General features: G+C 41.4%; 1 protein-coding gene across 2 annotated transcripts in view; it reads right to left on the minus strand.

Moving 5' to 3' along the window:
- Positions 1 to 1,640: 1,640 nt before the first annotated feature.
- LOC137888216 (TANK-binding kinase 1-binding protein 1-like) overlaps positions 1,641 to 22,118 on the minus strand; it is a 30,126-nt gene continuing 9,648 nt past the window's right edge. The window contains exons 2-13 of one of the 2 annotated variants that reach the window (XM_068731560.1): positions 18,411 to 18,645; positions 18,133 to 18,264; positions 16,143 to 16,247; positions 15,867 to 16,017; positions 14,078 to 14,271; positions 13,171 to 13,232; positions 12,979 to 13,085; positions 11,321 to 11,511; positions 10,944 to 11,219; positions 9,472 to 9,552; positions 9,165 to 9,392; positions 1,641 to 6,846 (exon numbers count right to left, since the gene is read on the minus strand). In XM_068731560.1, coding sequence (XP_068587661.1) covers positions 6,718 to 6,846; positions 9,165 to 9,392; positions 9,472 to 9,552; positions 10,944 to 11,219; positions 11,321 to 11,511; positions 12,979 to 13,085; positions 13,171 to 13,232; positions 14,078 to 14,271; positions 15,867 to 16,017; positions 16,143 to 16,247; positions 18,133 to 18,264; positions 18,411 to 18,645 — 1,891 coding nt within the window. In that variant the 3' untranslated portion in view covers positions 1,641 to 6,717. Of the gene's footprint in view, positions 6,847 to 9,164; positions 9,393 to 9,471; positions 9,553 to 10,943; positions 11,220 to 11,320; positions 11,512 to 12,978; positions 13,086 to 13,170; positions 13,239 to 14,077; positions 14,272 to 15,866; positions 16,018 to 16,142; positions 16,248 to 18,132; positions 18,265 to 18,404; positions 18,646 to 22,118 lie in introns of both variants that reach the window. The other variant, XM_068731561.1, reaches the window with a different exon arrangement.

The raw sequence follows: 22,118 nt of genomic DNA on the forward strand, positions 1-22,118 counted from the left end.
AGTCATAAGAGTAAATTTACTTCAAATCTCACATGGGCAGCAGAAATCCACAATCAGCTGTCGAGGTGAAGACGCCTCAAAGGACGTTGCAGCAGAGTGATGATGTCCTCACAGCTGAACCACTTCAGGGTTCTCACGTCCTGGAAACCCTTCCATTTAAAAGTCATTGGAAACATGCAAACGTGTGAGAATAAGGAGTCCTGAAAGATCTTGTGTTGTCCTGGAAAAATAATTGAAACATTTTCCTTTGCCTGAGAATGAACTGCTAGTTAATCAGAGCTCCCCAAATTGGAAACCATGGTCCCCTTAAGGGCGGAGGTCTGTCCAGGTCAACGGTAGAACCAGAGGCTCCGCTTCACTTCAACGTCAGCTTCACTTCAACGTCAGCTTCACCATCACTTAACTGAACTTGAAGTCACCGCGTCACTTTTTTTTTTTTTTTTTTCAAAATGTCAATCAATAAAAAATCTTTATTTTAGTTTAATAATTTTCTTGTTTTTTCATGAGCACCAAAGTGGAACATTTTTTATAACTAAAATAAAAATTTTCTTTAATGTTACAACTTGTAACCAATTATGTACGGTATTCAAATTTGAAGTGGTAAGTGGCTTTAAATGACAAATTGTTTATAAACCTGTAAGCATTTAACATTTCATTTTCAACCTCATTAAAGTCACGAATACCTTTCATTTAGTAATACATCTTTACAGAATAACTTTCTATACCACCTTTTCTTCTTTTCAATAACTACTTTAAAAGTTTACCACTGCTAAAATATACCTCTCCGCCCCTTCTCTGCTGTCACTCTGTCACTCACCTAATCAGCTCATTCAGTGCAGCTGTTAGTCACGCCCTCCTCATCAGCTCATCACTCTCACCTGCTCTCTCTGCTGCACCTACTATTTAGACCCCAGTCTCTCACACTCACACTCACACACACACACACACACACACACACACACACACACACACACACACACACTCAATGCCAGATCGTTCTCCGCTCCCATGCAAGACCTTCCAGCGTTTCCCTTTGGACTGATTTCCCGTTACCGACCCTGCCTGTCTTGGACGACCCCGTCCTTACTACACCCGTTACATAAACACAAATTTTCAATGTTTTTGTTCCATAATAATATAAAATATCTGCCAATTAACAAAAATATGTGTAAAATTACAGAAACAATGCTTTTACTGTTTGCTTTTACAAATTGTCTCTAATTTACAGTGTTAAACTTGAACTGAAGAATTATATCTATTAAAAGTTAATAATTGTGAAATGATAAATCTGTGAACACATTTTAAGTCTTATGAGGAATTCTTTATCTGAAAATAATGTTACCCTTGACATGTTAAACTTGTACTGCATCATTTTGAAATGTGCTCAGCTCCCGTCCAACGAATTCTGTTCAACACAGTTAGACAATCAGTCGACGACACGTAACACAATGAAAGTTACCTTTTTTTATTTGTTCTTATTCCTGATCATTTACAGCACAAAACCCCGTCCACAGCTCTGACACAAATTCATTATTCGAAAAGCATTCGCTCGGCTCTCTCGCTAACGTAAACAGGGAAGTTTACAGTGAGGTATCCTTGAACACGGGACAAAGAGTCCCCCCCCCCCCCCCCCCCCTCGTTCATTTAACGTGGCTAAAATCAAGTGCAAAATCAGTTTGTCGGAAGAAATCTTTAAGCTTATAAACACAACTGCAATCTACATTAAAGTATATAATAACTGCCAAAAATATTATAGAAAAGTCAATCTTGTCCCACAACACACTGCTAAAAAACAGTAAAGTAGTAATCGTAGTAGTAGGCTAATACATGATGTGTGATATTTCATTCACTGCAATCCTCTCCGCGGCCTTGAAAGCAACCAGCACAGGACGTCATGACTATCTAATACTTTCATTTATTTTTTGGTTGGAACAAGTGACAAATTCTGTGAAGTTTTAGAATACAGTTTAATTGCCATTCCTTCAAATTTTATAACCTCAAACACTGCGTTTGATTTTTTTTTTTTTATTATGTGCTTTGCATTTTTTCCGCAATGGCTGTTTAATGTATTTACATTACGTAGAAGTAATTTTGATTGTTAATGGCAGGGTCCGCCATTACTGTACTGGATTCTAATTGCCTTCATGTGCCTTCATGTGCCTTCATGTTACAGCCCCAACCAGGCCATGGGAACAGCGTCCCATTCCAGCTGTGCTTGTCTTTGCAGATGTTGTTATCCCTTGTCACGTCACCACAACACTGAGGCATTGAAACAAGTGCAGAGCATCTGATTTTAAAGGGGACAAATCATGAACATTTTTAGGTTATACTTGTATTTTGTAACATGTTAACGTTTTTTAATGTAAAACAAAAATAAAAATACTCATTGTTTTTGTCATACTGTCTGTCTGAATATATCTGTATTCTAACTCTGTCTGAAATGCTCCGTTTTAGCGCCTGTCTCTTTAAGAAAAGAAGAAAAGTATATTCTAATGAGCCTGCATGTGGCATAGAAAGGGTCTAGACAGCCCACACAAAAAACTGACTGGGTTGTCTTGTATCACAGTTTGTGGGTTGGCTCCATAAACCCAAATGTATGTGCACAAGCACTGATATGTCCCCTTTAAAGGGCCAGTGTGTAGGATTTAGTGGCGTAGCGGTGGGGATGCAGATTCAGTTCTGTGGCCAACGCAAAAACGCAAATGGCTCTCTCCAGAGCCAGTATTTGGTTTGTCCGTTCTGGGCTACTGTAGAAAAATAGATATCCATATATATCGCTGTAAGGGGCTCCTTCAAAGGTAACGTAAACACAACAATTCTTATTATCAGATGATTATATGCTAAAGAAAGCATACTTACTATTACTGTATTCCATTTCTGCCAAAAAGATCCGCCTAAATGCTACACACTGTTCCTTTAAGGAATACGTTTTTGGTTTTTGAAGGCGAGTGTGTGGTTTGATTGACACGACCGTGTTAAGATTACAATCTAAAATCAGTTGAATCGATAATCTCCAACATTTCTGCCTCCATCTCAACACATTAGAGGTGATAGGAACAAAAAAAATCATAATGAGCTCGTTGTAGCGAGCATGTTAGCATGCTGACGTTAGCATTTAGCTCTGTCTGGCTGTAGACTCGAGTCTGATTTAAATGCTGCCTTTGGGTGTCGTGAGAACCACAAATGCAATTCCATAACGATCTCCGTTTTAATGAGGTGCAAGCAAAAACAAATCTCAAAACAAAGGAAATCAACTATGGAGCCACTTGCTACCGTTTATATTCTGGAGCTTTTATCCCGAACACATGGTCGTCATCAGCAGATCAAGTTAGCAAAATCCGTCCTTTATATCGCACAATGTTGAAATAACGTGATATGGTTGAAAGCTCCGGAAGAAGCTTGAAAGCTGACGTTTGAGTAAACTCTGCTCTCCCACAGCTTTCTATTGGCTTTATGGAAGAGGTGCCTCTGGCTCCATTTACCAACAGCCGGTGTGTGTGACGTGTCCTTGAGCAAGGCAGCGACCACTTGACCAAATGTATAAAATACCTTCCGTCCCAGGAGCCGTGGAGTTATTGTGAAGATTATTTTTTGCTCGTTTAATATTAGATTCTCTCGCTTTTCTTTGCTTAATACGTGTGGCTTTCATCCTCGAAACAATAACGGCTGAGAGTCGGAAAAATCTGTTTCAGTCACTTAAATATCTGCCCAGAGCTGCTCAAGATGAGTCCAGGTGTTTTCAGCACAGCAGCCCAGCTGACACAGGAAGTGATGATGTTTCTCATGGTTTAACTGTCTTTTTTGTTTGTTTGTTTAGTGCCATGGGAAACATGTGGAGCAATATCAAATACATAAACTCCTGAGTGTGGAATGTTTCAGCAGGTGTGAAATGTAACGTCACACTGGATTTTAAAACACGTTATGTCTTATGTTTAAGTCAATAACTTCTCATGAATACAAAAAAGTAATAATTGTAACTACCTACCTCTAATCATGCGATAAAATGTCATAAATATACTTCATAATTATGGCTTAGTAGCTTATTTTTGTGATTTATTATGAGATATGCCATACATTGAGTTATGTTAAAAAAAACTCATGAATATTTATTTGACAATGAGACTCAACGACTATGAGAAATGTTCCCATAATAATGAAAATACATCAGAATTATGAGATACATTAGATATAAGTCAGAGTTCTCTAATTATGTATAAATTATACCCTTTCTTTGTATGTCATAATTGCTCCCATAACTACGGTATGCTTAGTGATTACTATGAGATACTACATCACAATTATCAGATATTATCACAAAGATAACAGTCATAATTACTGGATAAGTCATAAATTACATTAATAGTTAATCATAGTTTCCCATAATCATGAGATGCTCTCTCGTGGTTATGAATTCCAAAATGTGTAGAATTAGAAAAACTCATAAATTCTAAGTCTACTTTTCCTAGAGCTAAAGCTAAAGCTAGTCTCATAATTACAGGAGTGAAACTGACTGTTGTTTTCATAATTATGTGATACTATGTGATACTATCAACCAGAAAAGTCTCACAATTAGTAATCATAATCCTCATAATTATGAGTGGGGAAAACAATTGCAAATGACAATGAAAGAAATCTTGATGATAATAAATGGATATGAGATACCTCAATTTACAAAATATTGCCATAATCACAAAATAATAAGTCATAATCATAAAATAAAAAGTTACAATTATGTGGAAAAGAACATTTCATAATAAAAAAAAGGTATATTGTTATTTTTTTCCAACTCAAATGGTTTCCATAGATCTCTTTTCAAAATAAAGGTCGTGGTTAAACCAAGGCACTTTCATTACCACACCAAAATAAATGGCAGTAGGTGCTTTTTTTTGCTGTAATTCTTATTTTTTCCTTAAAGCTACTATGAGGAACGTTCATTTTGTGTTGATTTTGGCGGCCCCTGTGGACAAAAGCAGTACTGTTTCCAAGCACCAGCGTCTGTTTTGGGAAACCTCTCATTATATTGTACCATGGTCTGCCCCATGCGGCCCCGGTTCTGGTTGTCCCGTGCCTCCTTTCCCTCCCAGCCGGCCCAGCAATACGGCCTGTGCCTCCAGCAGCGTGGTGTCGGCGACGTGAAGCTCTGCTCCTGGCCGGAGCCACGTTAGTGACCGTAAGGTCAAAGGTGGCAGCGAAGCCGGATCTGGGTCTACCCGCGGCGGGCTGGTCGCTGCCCGAGGTCACCACCGCTGGAGTATGAGCTAAAGGAGCTTCTGGTGAACCTGCATGATTTTGCTGGAATAACTACATAAATAGACAATTTAGGTCATATAGAGGCATCACTTTTACACAGGCGGCAACCTCCAGTTTTTCCGAGTGAAGCCGATGCGGAAGTCTCTTAAAACCTGCATTCTCTCTAGTGTCCCCCAGGGGGCGACTCCTCTGGTTGTATAGAAGTCTAGTCTAAAATGACTCTACTTCTCTCTTGATTTATTCCCTCAGTAAACATTGTAAACATGAGTTTATGGTCTCAATCTCTAGTTTACAGTCTTCTTCAATACAGAAGATGTTCATTTAGTAAATTCCATTTAGAGTCAAACAGACCATAAAGCAGGGTATGCTTTAGGGCCGGGCTACTGTGATTGACAGGTCACTACCAGAGCCGTATACGGTGTCTCTACGTCACTCCTCCTCATTCCAAATATGGTCACTTCTGTTCATTGGTTGCGAAAAAACAACAACATGGAGACGGCCGTAATCCAAGATGGCGACTAACTCGAGGCTTCAAAACGTCAGTCCACAAACCTGTGGGGGACGTCACGATGACTACGTCCACATCTTATCTACAGTTTATGGTTTTACATTAAGACTGTTTCATAATCAGTTAAAAGTTCCCCATAGTAACTTTAAATTACCTCGTCGGAGCATCTCACACTCTTGAGTTTACATAGTTTGTTTTGGAAGTCCACTGTCTTGTTGGTTGGCTTCTTTCCTAACTTGTTAACACTGAATCCTTTCAACTATCCTTGTTGGATAGCGCGTGTCATATTTACCTCAAGACTATACAGCGTTCTTTTTGTAAGAACATCCATACAAGAGTGCGTTACAAACTAAATTACTTCTGCATTACTTTTTTTAACCATTTTATCTCACAATAGTTTATTGCAGGTCCAGAAACCTTTTGAAAATCATCATTTTGATTCTCAGGAGAGCAGTGACAGTCAGGTGCTCCTAACATTACACGTCCGCGAATGCTCTCAGACCAGCTTACGAGACGTTAAGCACTATTGTTTTTCCCACATCTGCTCTTCTTTCAGCACACAGGTCTATGTACAAATGAAGTTGGTATTTGAGTGGGTTTGGTTGTGACCATTTGATGTAGAATAGTTCATATGGGGCTTTGTGAGAGATGTTAGGAAATGTACGTATGTCCTTGGTAAACATAAATAAAGAGATTGATAACTCTTGAGCCTGGAGAGTAGAAAAACAAACTTGTTCTATAACTGAAGGTCGCTGGTTAGATGCCACTTCTAGATGGAAGGACCCCTTGAGCAAGGCATGTATCCCCTGTACCAGGAGACTGTGGCTATAGTGGGCGAGTTCCAAAGAAAGAAGCATGCAGGCTCATTGAACCATTCCTGGATAAAACAATCAAGATGGGCCTGGTGTCCGTCTCAGGTGTCAATGGGTGTAAAATGCTTGATATTAAAAAAAAAAGAGTCAGATCTTGCTGTTCTCCAAGTGGGAGTCGATGTGTTTGATGAGGGCGTCGTCGGGGTAACCGGTCGGGAAGGTCAGCTGACACAGAGGACAGCTCCGGACAGCACTCTCTTCTGACTCCATCCACAACTGCAGACGGAGATAGACACAGGCGTCAAATTATTGAAACTCAAATGATGTGCAAAATCACAGAATCCATTTTTTGTTTTCACCTCAAATTACAGAGAAGCTCTGTATTCCATCAGAGGATGACAATTTGTTCAAAGTTGTTAAGAAATTATCTTTAATAGCAGACCACCTCAAGGTGTCACTCAGAGAGAACCAGGACATTCTGATTTAGGGTTTCAAAATTAAAGCCCTTCAAAATCTTCTTCATGAGCTAACTTCAAATCACATTCGTGCGACAATTAGTCTAATTTCAAATTAGATTTTAGAGGAAACGGTGCATAGTTACAAAATCATTTCACGACAGGTTAAAAAAAGCATAATTTACCAGTTTGTTTGTTTTTTAGCTTACGATTGATGACGCTAATGCCTTTGATAACGCTATTCTAAAGCTAACGCTTGATAAAGCCTCTGGTAAAGCTATTTTGAAGCTAACGCCTCTGGTAAAGCTATTTTAAAGCTAACGCTTGATAAAGCTAATGCCACGATGAAGCTATTTTAAAGCTAACGCTTGATAAAGCTAATGCCACGATGAAGCTATTTTAAAGCTAACACTTTATAAAGCTAATGCCACGATGATGCTATTTTAAAGCTAACACTTTATAAAGCTAATGCCACGATGAAGCTATTTTAAAGCTAACACTTTATAAAGCTAATGCCACGATGAAGCTATTTTAAAGCTAACACTTTATAAAGCTAATGCCACGATGAAGCTATTTTAAAGCTAACACTTTATAAAGCTAATGCCACGATGAAGCTATTTTAAAGCTAACACTTTATACAGCTAATGCCACGATGAAGCTATTTTAAAGCTAACACTTTATAAAGCTAATGCCACAATGAAGCTATTTTGAAGCTAACGCTTGATAAAGCTAATGCCACGATGAAGCTATTTTACCTTTGTGTCTTTTCGATTTATAGGGGTTATGGTTATAAGAGGATGCAGCATAGTTATAAAGTCTATAGCCGCTGTAGCTACATTGCTGCTGATGTGACACAGAGATAGCAAGAACTGTAATTGGTCGGCTGGTTGATGGTGAAGGCATCATGCAGTACGTTTTTAGAAATGCTTATTGATCCGACTCCTTCTAGGAAAAGATCGAACAAAAGCATTCTACTCACCGCGACTGTCGCTCACTATCCTTTTAAATGAAAACATGTCAACAAAATCACTTTGGCTATTAATTGTCCGATAGCAGTCTCCTATTCTGGATATTCAGCCTGTCGTAAGATCTCTCGTCGGTAATGAAGTTATTTTGTTTTGCTTTAACCAATCAGTAGCGAGTTATGCATTTGTCTCGTTCGCCGTCAATTTCTTGGTCAAAGAAATGTGACAGTTTAAAAGTTATTTGTGTATTATTGACATGCAACAACTTGGACAGCTGCTTTACACTTGTCGCCATTTTTTCTATTTTAGCAAAATGGGAATAGGATGTCTTCATTCTGAATCCTTCTAATCAAACTCTGATTGGTCGATTGTCGCTCTCCGACTCGGCCAGGCAATTTCTGTACACACTGCTGAACTATTTCATTGTCAAGATCGTTGCGATCACATAAGAAATTTAAAGCAGAAGACAAACATTCATCATTAATTCCTCGTGAAAAAAATATATTGATTGAATTTTCATTGTAATTGTTGACTGCATGAGCTGTGCCAGAACAGTGTTTTTAAATGGATATGGTTATAAACTACAACAAAGTACATAGCTATAAAGCCTAGTATAGAACAGTTTTGCCAAACAGATACAATTACAGTCAATTAATGGAGATTCATTTTTATAGAACGCAATTGCTGTCATGTTTCACGCAGAGTGGCCTTAACTATATTTTGCATCAACAATAACTATGACATAACAATAACAATAACTATGGACAACATGTGTTTATTGTTTTTGCATATTACTTTGTTTTGTTGCAGCCTACAGACAAAGTAAAGTAAAAGTCCAGTCATGAACAAAATGGATTAAAGATGTGAGGCTGAGTTTTAGTTAAAAATACATTACATACAAGTTGATATTATGTCAGTGTTGTGTAGTGATTGGTCTGCTCTGATTGGCCAAAAAGTCCCATTATTGCAGCTTTAAAAAAAAACAAAAATCAAAACTTATTTAGCTTATTATTTTAAGGGCAACCAACTTTTAAAAGTGGTTGCCCCTCTGGCAACCAAGCATCAGCTTTTGGTTGCTGAAACTGACAATAGAGTGAGTTGTTTTTTTGCTCGTCTCCCCACAAGGTCTGCAGTGATTCTATTGGTTTCTTTTATATAATTGTTTTCTACTCACGTTGATGGAGGGCCACGACTGAGCGTGCTCGGTGGTCATGTAGGGAGGCAGATGGCAGGAGAGGGGGGCAGGGCCCTCGGGGGACGAGAAGGAGGGATGTTGGGGCTGTTTCCTAGGAGACGAGAATGAGTGGTGCAGGGGTGGTTCCCGAGGCAACGACGAGCCAATCCCAATCGCACCGAGCGTCCGAGGCGGGCTGGCAGCCGGCGACAGATATGTACATACATCCTGTAAATTTACACCAAAAAAAATGAGTAAACCCCAAAGTGACAAGTAGAGCCACGCACATCGTTATCGTCATCGTCACCTCTTCATCATCAGAGGACTGCGGCGGTGTCACCAGTGGGGCGGGCTCAGGCGGGTTCTCAAGACGACGGAAGTGATGTACCTGAATGAGAGGAGGGGCGTGAGCATTACTACTGTAGTTTACAGGACTGTAGAACTGTGTATGACATGTTGCACACGTAGCGTGTCTGCGGTGTGGTCTGCAGACGTAGGGTCACGCTACATGCAACCAGGCAACCTCCGGTTCTGCTGAGTGAAGCCGAGATGCGGAAGTGTCTTAAAACTTGCATTCTCTCTAGTGTCCATCAGGGGGCGACTCCTCTGGTTGTATAGAAGTCTAGTCTAAAATGACTCTACTTCTCTCTTGATTTATTCCCTCAGTAAACATTGTAAACATGAGTTTATGGTCTCAATCTCTAGTTTCAAGTCTTCTTCAATACAGCATGATGTTCTATTAGTACATTATGGACCATTTAGAGTCAAACAGACCATAAAGCAGAGTATGCTTTAGGGTGTGATTGTGATTGACAGCTTTCTAACAGAGCCATATACGGCGTCTCTACGTCACTCCTCTGCATTTCAAATACATCTGTTCATTGGTTGCGAAAAAAACATGGTGACGGCCGTATTCCAGGATGGCTTCACAACAGCAGTCCACAAACCAATGGGTGACGTCACAGTAACTACATCCACTTCTTATGTGCAGTCTATGCATAGCATGCTATATGGCCTCAGCTGTGTCAGCAACAGGTGCACACAGCTAAAATGCTGCGGTCCAGTTTTACACATCCGTTGCAGAAACTGTATCAAAATGTTGGTTTGGTATCCTGACAACTCCTGAAAAGATGGATTACAGATAATAATAGTAACTTTTTTTCCCCCATGCTTTTATGTCTAAGTGACTAATGGGGACACCAATGTATTTGTTTGTTGTGTTGGGGATCAGAAAAGCATAGCTTGGTGCTTTCTAAAAGGATTGTCATGTCATGGCTGAAGATTTAGCTGATTTCCATAATGTGGCGCAACATGAGATTTCAGAACCAACGCAGAATAGTAAACGCACCAGATCTAGAGAAAGCTAACTGATTTAATAATAGGAGCCTGTCAGTGGTGATGGTTACATTGCAGCCTGTTTTATCAACTGCCGGCTGCAGCGTTCACAATAATAACGGTTATCATAGCTTATGACAAACAGTGTAATTTTTTGTGATTGTTTAAAGGAAAGGCTTTTCAACCCTGCCGGTGGGTTTTGGGGTTCATATCACTGACTGTAAAGCTCAAAGCTCACAATCTCTTTTGGTACTTTTTATTTATTCACAGTCCTAACACGCTGATGCGCTTATGAATATGGGAAGTTGATTTATAGTTAAAGATTACGTGAATTTCACAACATGCACATTCTTTGTTTTGTTGAAGACTAGGTTGAACTTCAGTCTTCGGTTGACTGCAGCCCCAAAAGTCACTGACTTGATCAAAGTTAAAGCTCAGTCTCACCTCAGAAGCCCGAGGGAAGCCCAGGTCCAGAGCACAGTGATGTGGACTGCTGCTCAGACTGCTGCCCCCACCCCTCTCTCCTCCCCCACCACCTCCTCCTCCGGCCCCGTGAGCCGAGGCCGGTCTGACCAGGCCCACCAAGGAGGTGCGGAGCTGAGCTTTGTTTTGGCCGTAACCCTGCTTCTCCCCCAGGAGGGGCCTGGGCTTTGGGAGGGTGGACACCGGATCCCTCATCAGCCACGCTGAGGGCCTGTGGATGCCGGACGGATCGGACACCTGGGGAAGAAGGAGGTTGCCAGGTCAGAGGACTTTGCAGTAAATCTGCAGTTTCACTGTAAGATGACACAAAAATGTAAAATCTTAAAACTCCGCCTTACCTCCGAGTAACTACGGCGACCCTGGAACTTCGCTCGCAGGCGGCTACAGGTTGGCTGATGGGTGTAGGAGGCGGGGCCGCCGCTGGGGGAGAGAGGAGGGGAGGGGGTGGGGAGGAGACTGTCGGGGGAGAGCGAGGGTCGCTGGGGGGAGGTGGGGGATAGACGCTGAGGAGCAGTGGTCTGACGAGAGACTGGGGGAGGAAGAGAGAACGAGAGAGCCACTTACTATGGCTGCTACATTTTGGTCAAACTGCGAAGTGGTAAACTAAGCTCACTGCCAGGTGAGAGGTTTTACTGTCTCTGTGGGAGACTTTGGGTCGGTCACCTCTCCACTGTCTTGTGGTGTACCGCAGGGCTTGGTTCTGGGGCCTCTGTTATTTTCTTTAGAATTGTTATAGTCCCTTTGCGACCGATTATAAAAAGTTCTAATGTTGCCTATCATTTATAAGGGGATGATATTCAACTCTGTCTTTCCTTCAAACCCAATGAGGCTTTCAGGTTATCTAGGCTCAATGCTATTAGGAACTGGACGGCAGAAAATAGTTTACAACTCAATGCTAATAAGACGGAGGTTCTGCTTATTGCAGCAGATGAAGTTGTCCCTATGATCAAGCAGAGTATTGGTCCGCTCTCCTCTGCTGCCCACTTCAACCTGTGTAATCTAGGGGTAATAGCCAATAGTAACCAATCCATGTCGTTTGACCCTCATGTTAAGCAGCTGTCTGTTTTTTTTTTCACCCAAGAAATATCAGTAAACTGAGATCTGTAGTATCAACAGTTGAACTAGAGATGATCACACATGCCTTTATCTCTTCTCGCATTGATTACTGTAACACACTTTACTCATCACTCAATGTATCTGCTCCCTGTAGCATTTAGGATCCACTTTAAAATTCTCACCCTCACTTACAGAGCACTACACGGTCAGGCTACAACATATGTAGCTGAACTGCTTCGCCCTCGTTTTCTCAGGTCAAACTTGTTCCATTTTCTGTCCGTCCCACGCACTCTCCTTCAGACCCGTGGTGACCCAGCTTTCAAGGCAGTAGCACCAAAGCTGTGGAATGCTCTGCCTGCACCCCAACGGATTGCTGATTTTGTGAATTTCTTTAAAAATCAGCTCAAGACACACCTGTTTAGACTTGCGTTTGGGTAAAATTCATGCTCCAGGTCTGCTTTTTTATTAATGCTTTTATTGTGTATTTTACTGTTTATTGTGCCTTTTTATTAAAAACGTTTCATGTTTTAAAAAGTGTTCTTGTAAATTAGTGACCCTTGTTCCCGCCGCAGCTGAAAACGATAAGTATATAGAACTATTTTTAAAAATGACATGCCATCATGTTTCATGACACAGCTGTCATTACATTCTGTCACTGCACCCCAAAATAAGTGCGTAAAATGCGCTTCAGTTACCACCAACGTGACTGCGCGTGTTTGTCAGCACTGAACTTTGTGACTTTTTTTTTTTTTACAATGAGGCTCATTTGCATCGAGATGGGCCGATTTTTGCGCCAAACATCTGCATATTACCTCATTTAAATACGTGCAGATAGCACAGTGGCGACAAGTTCAAAGTTAATTTCTTTGAGAATTACACCATTTCCCTTTTTTCTCGTTTGTGCAGGCTTAGCGGCCACACAATCCTTTTGTTGTCCTACCGGACTCCTGTGAGACTTGTCGCAGAAGGTCACTCTGTTTAACCGCCAGGTTACGAACGTGGCCCAGCTCCTCCGTTAGCTCGGTGTAGGCTAATGCCAGGTTCACCCTGCAACGCAAAGAGAGCGACTGAATAAACACAGAAATACACAGAAATGACAAATACTATAGACTGCTTTCAGAATAAAGCTCACTGCTCGTCCCCGGCTTTCTTTATCCACTCCACGTCACAGTGCTCACAGTGTTGGGACAGGTCCTGTGACTGACAGAGACACAAAGACTTGGTTAGAGCAGCAGCACTTGACTAAGACATTTCTATTGATTTCTTCTTCTACATGTGGTCTATATACTCCAGCACTACATGTACTTCATTTTATCTATGTACAGCCCCAAACCATCCTTCAAACTCTGCTCATCAAGTTGTATGGAAAGCCAAAAGTGACATTAAACGCCTCTATTTATTCACGATTTAATGTTTAAGAACGCTGCTTTTAATTTTTTTTAATGCTTGTAAACACCACAAAGAAACTGTATTTTTAATATGTACGTAAGTCGCGTGGAAATAGAGGCTCTTAATGTCTCTTTCGGCTTTCCATGAAGTCGGATGTGGGAGCTCCAGAAGAAAGTCTGTCGGGCCCAAACTGGACATTCAGCATGTTTTAGTCAACTGACCAGCAAAGCAACAGATCAATCTGCATGACAACTGAAAAGATATGGTTTGAAAATGGTCTGTATCCATGTATAAAAAGTGTTAAAACGTATAAATGTATCTATGTAATAGAGCTCCGACATTCAACTAAAAGTACCATAAAAGTACCACGTCAAAGTACTACTTCCAAGGTCAATAATGAACATACTTTTAGATTTGCACCCACTGGCATTTTAAGACATTTGGAGAGATGTGGAACTTGAAGATAATAAGATGGCAGTGTAGTTTTAACATCAATGAATACAACATATTCATTTCAATGCATTGCATTTTGTGTTGAAACACCCTTAGTTATGAACTTAAGTCCCTAACAATGTGGCAAAGTGGGCAGAGTCTGGCGTCTTTAACGGCACCCTGTAATGTGTATGCAGTCTTGGAAGCAGCAGGCCCACCTGTCTCTGCGCTCCCCGTAGCTGGGCCACCTCCTGCTGCAGCCTCTGGAACTCGGCCCTCAGCTCCGTCTCCCTCTGGCAGGCGGCCTCGGCCTGGCGGCGGGCCCCCTCCAGCTCCGCCTCCAGCCGCTGCAGCTTCAGGTCGGACAGGGCGTCCAGACTGCGGGAGCTCTGCAGGGTCGGCCCGCGGCCCTCTGAGGAAAAGCACACATCTTTTCTCTCTGGTTCTAGTCTTTTTCTTACAAATCACCGCTCCGCAGTTAGATCAGTGGAGGAATAAACTTGTGATTCCTAAAGAATTGTATCGTCTTTTTCACAGTTACTAGTAATGTTGCTAAGCATACATACATTTCTATTCTAATGCAAATGATCTAATAGAATGTCAAGTTAACAAAAACCTTTGAAACAATGTCTTTGATTGGCTTTTTGTTAAACCCCTCCCTTGAGCAGCAATTGACCAGTCGTAGCTTAGCATCCATAACAAAGCACAGCAGGCCAGCCTCTTTCTTTTACCAGTGTCTTGAACTTGCATTCTCTCTAATGTCCATCAGGGGGCGACTCCTCTGGTTGTATAGAAGTCTAGTCTAAAATGACTCTACTTCTCTCTTGATTTATTCCCTCAGTAAACATTGTAAACATGAGTTTATGTCTCAATCTCTAGTTTCAAGTCTTCTTCAATACAGCATGATGTTCATTTAGTAAGTTATGGTCCATATAGAGTCAAAATTGCTACCCTGGTGTTATCCGATCTGGGAGTTGTCCGTTTTTTTCGTCTTGCAACTTTAACCCTTTTACAGTGTCTTTTTAGTTTCTAAAAGTTCATTTAAAAATGTCTTATAGCGTTCGGTTGTACTTAGCTCAACCCTCTCGCCTCACTTATGCTTCCAAAAAAAGCAAGATGGCGACGGACAAAACGCTTCAAACCCGCAGTTCATAAACCAAAGGGTGAGATCTCAGGGACTACGTCAACTTTTTATATACAGTCAATGGTCTTTTACCATGATGTCACAAAAGTGAGGGCTGCCAGCTACAAATGAAAAGCTGCTTCTGTCTGCCACTATCTGAAATCAAGGCCCCAAGAAAACCTACAAATTCCAAAGGTAAATCTGACATTGTCTTCTGAGAAGCCTGCATTGGAAAAGTGTTTGGAGAAGGGCAGGCACTTTAAAAAAAGTTGATTGGATGAAACATCTGTCAATCAAACTCTTACCCAAGCAAGTCGGTAGAAGAGCGAAAACATCTTTCCCCGTAGAGAAAAGCCTTCAGTGTCGTTCTTTTCTCTTTCCATACAGAAATACTCTAAAGTTCTGATTTAACGGATGCTATTGCAGCGTCTACGCTAGCCTCTTTCGGAGCCGCCATTTTTGTTTTGAAAGAGCAGTCGCCTCTCTGAGTTGTCTCGCACACACCTAAGCCACGCCCCTAGCTGCCAGTAGCTCCTCACAGGACTCTGATTGGTCCGCGTCTGGCTCAAACGCATCGCTTGAAGCCTGACGAGATGGATTTTGACGTTCCTTGCGCGACCTCTTGACATCACGAGAAAGGGATTTTAAAATGGGGTATTATATAGTTTGTGCCTTTTTTTTGTATTCATGAGTCCTGTGGTAGGTAGAGATTAGAGGGTCCATTTAGGTGACCCCACACTTGAAGCAAGGGAGTACTAAGTCGTCGTACTACTACTACTACTACTACTTCTATTATTATGAGCGATACGGATTTCTGCTTTTATCAATTTCATCATCGCCACCATAATCTACTAGTGTCGGCTGGTAACCCAAACAGAACCCACCTCTGGGGACGTCCAGGCTGGCGTGGAGCTGAGACTGAAGTGTGTCTTTGCCGCGGAGATGAGCGCTGAGCTTCTGGAGGGAGGTTTCTCTCTGTCTGAGGGCCGACTCCAGACCGCAGATCCGCTCCACGTGCTGCTCCGCTAGAGTCGTCTGACACAAACACACACGACAAACCGGAACCAAAGTTGCTCCTCAACGCTTGTATATAGAATATTATTATGAGGAAACTCTGTGTGTGTGTGTGTGTGTGTGTGTGTGTGTGTGTGAGCATTTACCATCTTGTCCAGGTCTCTCTGGACATTGCTTTTCTCCAAGTGAATCTTCTCATAAGCCTGGATGACTTCCTCCAACCTCTCCTCTCTTTCCTTACTCTTCTGGAGCTGAGACAGGAGAGGTTATGGCTAGATGGTAAATGGACTGTACCTGTAAAGAGCTGTTCTAGTCTCCCGACCACTCAGAGCGCTTTAACACTACATGTCATCGCTCACCCATTCACACACACACACACACACACACACACACACACACCGTAGACACGGCTTGCGGGAGCAATTTGGGGTTAAGTGTCCTGCCCAAGGACACATCGACGCGGACTAGCAGAGCCGGGGATCAAACCGCCGATCCCCTGATTGAAGGACGACCCTCCTCTACCACTGGGCAAGGATCCGTCTTATATACTATATACATTACATACTGGAATTTTAAGCCCTGTTTTAAGTTTTCAATTTGTTGCTCTATTAAAAAGGTTTACGCTTGAAATTCAATTACTGTTAATTTTGAAATAAAACATTTTAATTGGTGTACAATTTATCATTTTAATAATTAATAACAATTTAAATCTATGTATTTATTTGTTACATTTAGTTTTTACAAAGTTAGGAAAGCGATGTTTAAGTCATAGAATGATTCCTGTCACACAGTGAGGCTTACAGCTTATTCATTTACTCTGGTATCTGGTCGGTACTCGGTATCGGCCGATATCCAGAGCCCAGGTGTCGCGACTGAAGACGTTGGATTTCTGAATGGCGATGCGCTCAGTTGCATTCAATTGAAGAAAACATCAAGGTACTTGAGTATGACAATCGCCTTGCTTACAGTATTGCAATATATCGCGATATATTGCGATATATCGCGATATATCGAATCGTAACCCTGTATCGTATTGCGAGATTCTTGCCGATACACAGCCCTGGTATATGTTGTGTGATTCAACATGCCATGAAGGTTTAAGGACGGTCGAAAGGCTCCCGTCTCTCAGTAGGTAAATGCCTCTGGTAGCTGTGTAACTTTGCCAGTTGTTGAGAGATATGCTTCAAGTTAGTTCGTTCAGCACTCCAAAGACATAAAACTATATCTATGAACATGTTGTGTTGTGCCTTATTGAAATGCTAGTAAGAAGCATAATGAGTGAGTATGGAGCATTTTATAGAGCTACAGAGATATACATGTGTATACATACATATATATATATTTAATAGGGCTGTAATGATATCAGAACTCACTACACGGTAATGATTTTATGGAAAATTTGAAAGAATTTGTTTATTGTATGTTTTTTTTAGAGAGAGTCTGTAAACATCACTGTATACATATAAAAAGATTTAAAGATTATCATGTGTATTATTGATATCAATATTACATTTTCGAAATATCGCGGTTATCGTCAATATGTATGTCTGTATATTATGTATATCAATGTGATATCACAGAAATACGTGAAGTGACCACAACCTTTGACACAGCATTACTTTGTGGTGGCACAAAACATAAAGTGTGTCAGTGCTTTTGTTTTGTTTTTAGTTACTTGCTACTCAGCTAAGTTTTTCAGTAAATACTCTTTTGGCGATTAATAAAAGGTAATCCCTTACACCGATGTGACAAGCATCTAAAAAGCGCACTTCTCTTTGTAGCATTCTCTATAAATGTTCAGGTTGAAGGGTTGATCTGGGTGCTAACTGGTTCCTTCCTGTGTTCTTATGGTCCTTCTGTTTGCATGTATTTCTAATTTGTTTTTTCTTGAATGCGCATTGCGCTTGGTATTTGTGTTTTTCTGAACTGATGTTACAGAAAAAAGCACTTAGTAACCCGAGTATATAAATTAAGTTTTGCTTAGTATGAGCGGGACAAAAGTTGTATCGTCTTCACTCATGCTGCTCCCTCACCACTGCAAATCATTCAGTGTTTGAACTGACCAGGGATCAGATCAACGCTACGGCAGATCGGCTCAGCAATACTTCCGTGTAACTACATTTCTGAAGCGAGTACCTCCTGAGTGAGAGAGTTGATCCTCTGTTGCAGGTTGGTGGTCTCTGATTGGATCACACTGGTGTCCTTGACGATGGGCTCACAGGAACAGCACAGTATCCTCTCCTCTCCAAATTCACTGACCATAGGAAACTGCAGGAGAGGAGATCAACTTTCCAGAAAACAATGCATTCACACATCATGAAAGCTTTATTATATCTAATCCTGTTCTATTTTGTACGTGTGTGTGTGTGTGTGTGTGTGTGTGTGTATGTGCGTGTGTTGCTCTCCACCTTGACCTCGTAGTGTTTGAGCTTCCTCTTGATGCTGCTGTTCTCCCTCTCCAGACTGGCCAGCCGGGTCTTGATGTCATGATAGGCGGCGGCCAGGGCCAACCCTGACGCCGGGTACATGTCCTCCGGCAGCCGATTGGCCGGCCAGCTGATCCCGGGAATGCCCACGTCGTCCCTCAGCCCCTCTCCTCCTCCCAGCAGCCCCAGCTCTCCTCTGCGGAATAGATCCATCATCAGATAGCTGCGGGAGAGGGGGAGAAATGGTTGTAGTCAGTTTCTGGGAAACGTAGTGCAGAAAACACTTTGGGCTGACTGACAAGACCATGTCGGCTCAGTAGGTCACTTTGCACCCTCCACCTCACACGGCGGGGGCAATAATGGCAAATCTGTCAAGCCCCACGTCCTGGCAGAGGTGATAGCTGCAGAGCGAGCGTGTGTGTGTGTGTGTTTTCAAAATGTTGCCAGGGGCCCACTGAGTCAGCAAGGCAAAGCTTTGCTGTTTCCCATCTGCTGCCGTAAAGTACATCCTTTTTTTTCCTTTTTTTTCTGCCCCATCTCTCAGTGATGGTTTCCACGGTCACGGCGAAAAATATGATTCCCCACCACGAAAATAGGAAAAATCTAATTTCAAAACTACACCTGCAAAAGATGGGATCAATACGGATCATTGGTTCTGTTTTACTCTTGGGCATCACTGTACATTCGATTCAACAGAAAGTCCCAGCCAGTGTGTGTGTGTGTGTGTGTGTGTGTGTGTGTGTGTGTGTGTGTTCAGAAATGTGAGGTTTTTCCAGCCGCTGCTGTTCAAAAGATGCAGACCTCCACTATCAAGTGTGATGTCTCGGTCGTCATGACAGACTGGATTGGTTGATTAAAAAAATTAATTAAAAAAAACAGAATTACGGCTTATCCTTAAAAAATTAAACTTTCCACACAAAAGTTGAGCTACCTTGTTAAAAGTTGGTAAAATGACATCTAGTCGTTCTCCCTCATGGACAAAAAGACCGGATTGCTGGACACAAGCTGTCTACCTAAAACCCAACATAATGGCTTATACCTAGAACCATTTGTGAAAGGTTCCACCTATAACCCCTAAGAGAGGGTCTACAGAGAACTCTTCTCTGATGTAATGGGTCCATCCAAAACCCTCTCTGGGGTTTCTTTACAGAACCTCACCACCTTCTAAGGGTGTTAATGAGAACCCAACCAGGGGACTACCGAGTACCCTTTAATATTCCAAGAATTTGATCCGACCCAGGGTTCCTCATGCCCCTCTAAAGGACCGCAACCCACAACGATCCTGGTTTACAATCACAGTTTTTGTGCAGCCTAAATCCACATTTTCCGGATCTAAACAACCGAAAAGTAAGCAGTGAGAAGAAAACTAATTCCAGGCATCCAAATGCCTCCTTAGAAACCTGAACACTGGTGAAGTCACAGATGTGTCCATGTTATTACATGATCTATATGGATGAGACAGAGGTCTGACAATAAGAACTGCATTTAGCAAGACCTCATGTAGAGAAGTCTTCAGAGCTGAGCCGGAGGAGGTCTGGATGGAACGTCTGCAGTACATTCATATTTCAAACACGGGTTCACAACAGCCATACCACTTCCTTTACAGCATTGTACAGAATGCAGTGTTTCATAATCATGTTATGACGCAATATTTTTTTCATAAAACAGAATAAATTAAGTTGAAGTGAGACGTTGTGTGACGATGTGCACCATACCACCTCTTAAGCCGTGTTCAGACTGAATGTGAAGTGAATTTTGGAGGCAGTGTAAGTGCACACAATGCGAAAACGTGTGTTGACTCAACTCATTTTAAAAAAAATTTGCGCTGGTGGGTGCAAACTGAGGCACAGACATGTCCACATGAGTTAAATAATGTTTCCGCTTGAGTGACATTTTTTTTTTGTTTTATCCTGAGGCTTTATGCCTCTACTGTATAAACACACCGAGACAAGAGGAGAAGAAGAGGGTCACTGTTCCCGGTTGGTGCGTCTGTTGCTAAAAAGCCAGTAGGATAAGCCAGCGAATAAACAGACCGCAAAGGTAGTCCATTGATCAAATTCACATGGTGTTAATCATGCCTTTACACTTACTGTTGGATATAATGATGCAAAGAATGGTAGGGGTTGAAATTTGAAAATGTCATGTAAATGGGGAGAAATCGGTACAGAAGCTCTGTAGCCATTTGCTAAAAAAAACAGATAAAGTAACGGTAATGTAGTGGTTGGAAAGGAAGGTTTTCTTTACAAGGTGTATAAATATCTGTTGAGGATTGTTGTTGTAGTTTCTGGCATTTCTCTCACCTCAAAGATCACAGGTACAAAACAAAATCACGCAAATTGTTCTAGAACGTGTAGGTTGCTTACTAGCATACTTGCTAGCTTGTGAGCGTTGACAGCAATGACCAGCAAAAGTGGCGGAGTTACTTACTAGCTTAAATATGTTTGTATGTGGTATTCTGGTAGTGTTGCTAGTAATGCACACCGTATACTCGGAGAGACAACGTTTTTTGAATGTGGGCCACGGACAGAAAAGATAAGGAGTCAGAAACAATAGTTGGCCTAAATGCGTAGATTTAAACTGGAAGAAAGTCAGTATTTATGGACCCAGCCCTGTCCAATACACATTTTAAGTCCCATACAACAAAACTGCATTGTGAATTATCATTCTAGAGAGAAACTTATTTTGTTGTAGATTACGTTTGCTTTTGACGTATCGGAAATTGTTATTCGAGTCGACAGGGAGGAGGTCAAAAAACAGGGCTTTTACTCAGGAGACTGCAGTTGTTTTTTTGTTGCGTTTTTGTTTTCTTTTAATTTCATAGTCATTTTAAGCTAACAATGTTTTTTACTAAACCTGACCAAGTTGTTTTGTAGCGTTTTTTTTCTTTTCTTTTAAATTTACATTAACCACGTGTTTCAAACAGTTTAAAACTGCATCCGTAATGCGGAAGAAAATGTATTTCCCTTGAAACGTAATTGAGAGTGCAGTTTTGTTGCATGGGAACGTGATTTTGTAGGAGACAAAAAACGTGTGGGAGTGGGACGTTTAGTTTCATAGTGTCTTCTAATATTACACTCTTCGTCACTCATCGGCTATCTTCCATTTCATCGCTTTGCCATGTTTACCCAATGAACTGAGGTTAATGTTTTCATCGACTAGTAATCCATTTTGGTCAAGCAGTTGTTCAAAATGGCAGCAACATCTAGTGTTTAAACTAAGAAGTGGAACGTACAGAGCAATTTTTAGAAAAAAAAATAATACTTTATTTTCAGAAATTCACCACGGGCTGTAGTTCCGCTGCCATTTTGAACAACTGCTTGACTGACAGTGAATACTACTCGATGAAAACATTTACCTTAATTCATAAGTTCATGTCAGAACCAGGCGGCAACCTCCGGTTCTGCCGAGTGAAGCCAATGTGGAAGTGTCTTAAACCCTGCATTCTCTCTAGTGACCATCAGGGGGCGACTCCTCTGGTTGTATAGAAGTCTAGTCTAAAATGACTCCACTTCTCTCTTGATTTATTCCCTCAGTAAACATTGTAAACATGAGTTTATGGTCTCAATCTCTAGTTTACAGTCTTCTTCAATACAGCATGATGTTCATTTAGTAAGTTATGGTACATTTAGAGTCAACTAGACATTAAGCAGGGGATGCTTTAGGGCGGGGCTACTGTGATTGACAGGTCGCTGCTGC

Source organism: Cebidichthys violaceus, unplaced genomic scaffold (genome assembly GCF_023349555.1).
Source record: "Cebidichthys violaceus isolate CVI_PGR_0920_01 unplaced genomic scaffold, fCebVio1.0.p SCAF_52, whole genome shotgun sequence".
Lineage (NCBI taxonomy): Eukaryota > Metazoa > Chordata > Actinopteri > Perciformes > Stichaeidae > Cebidichthys > Cebidichthys violaceus.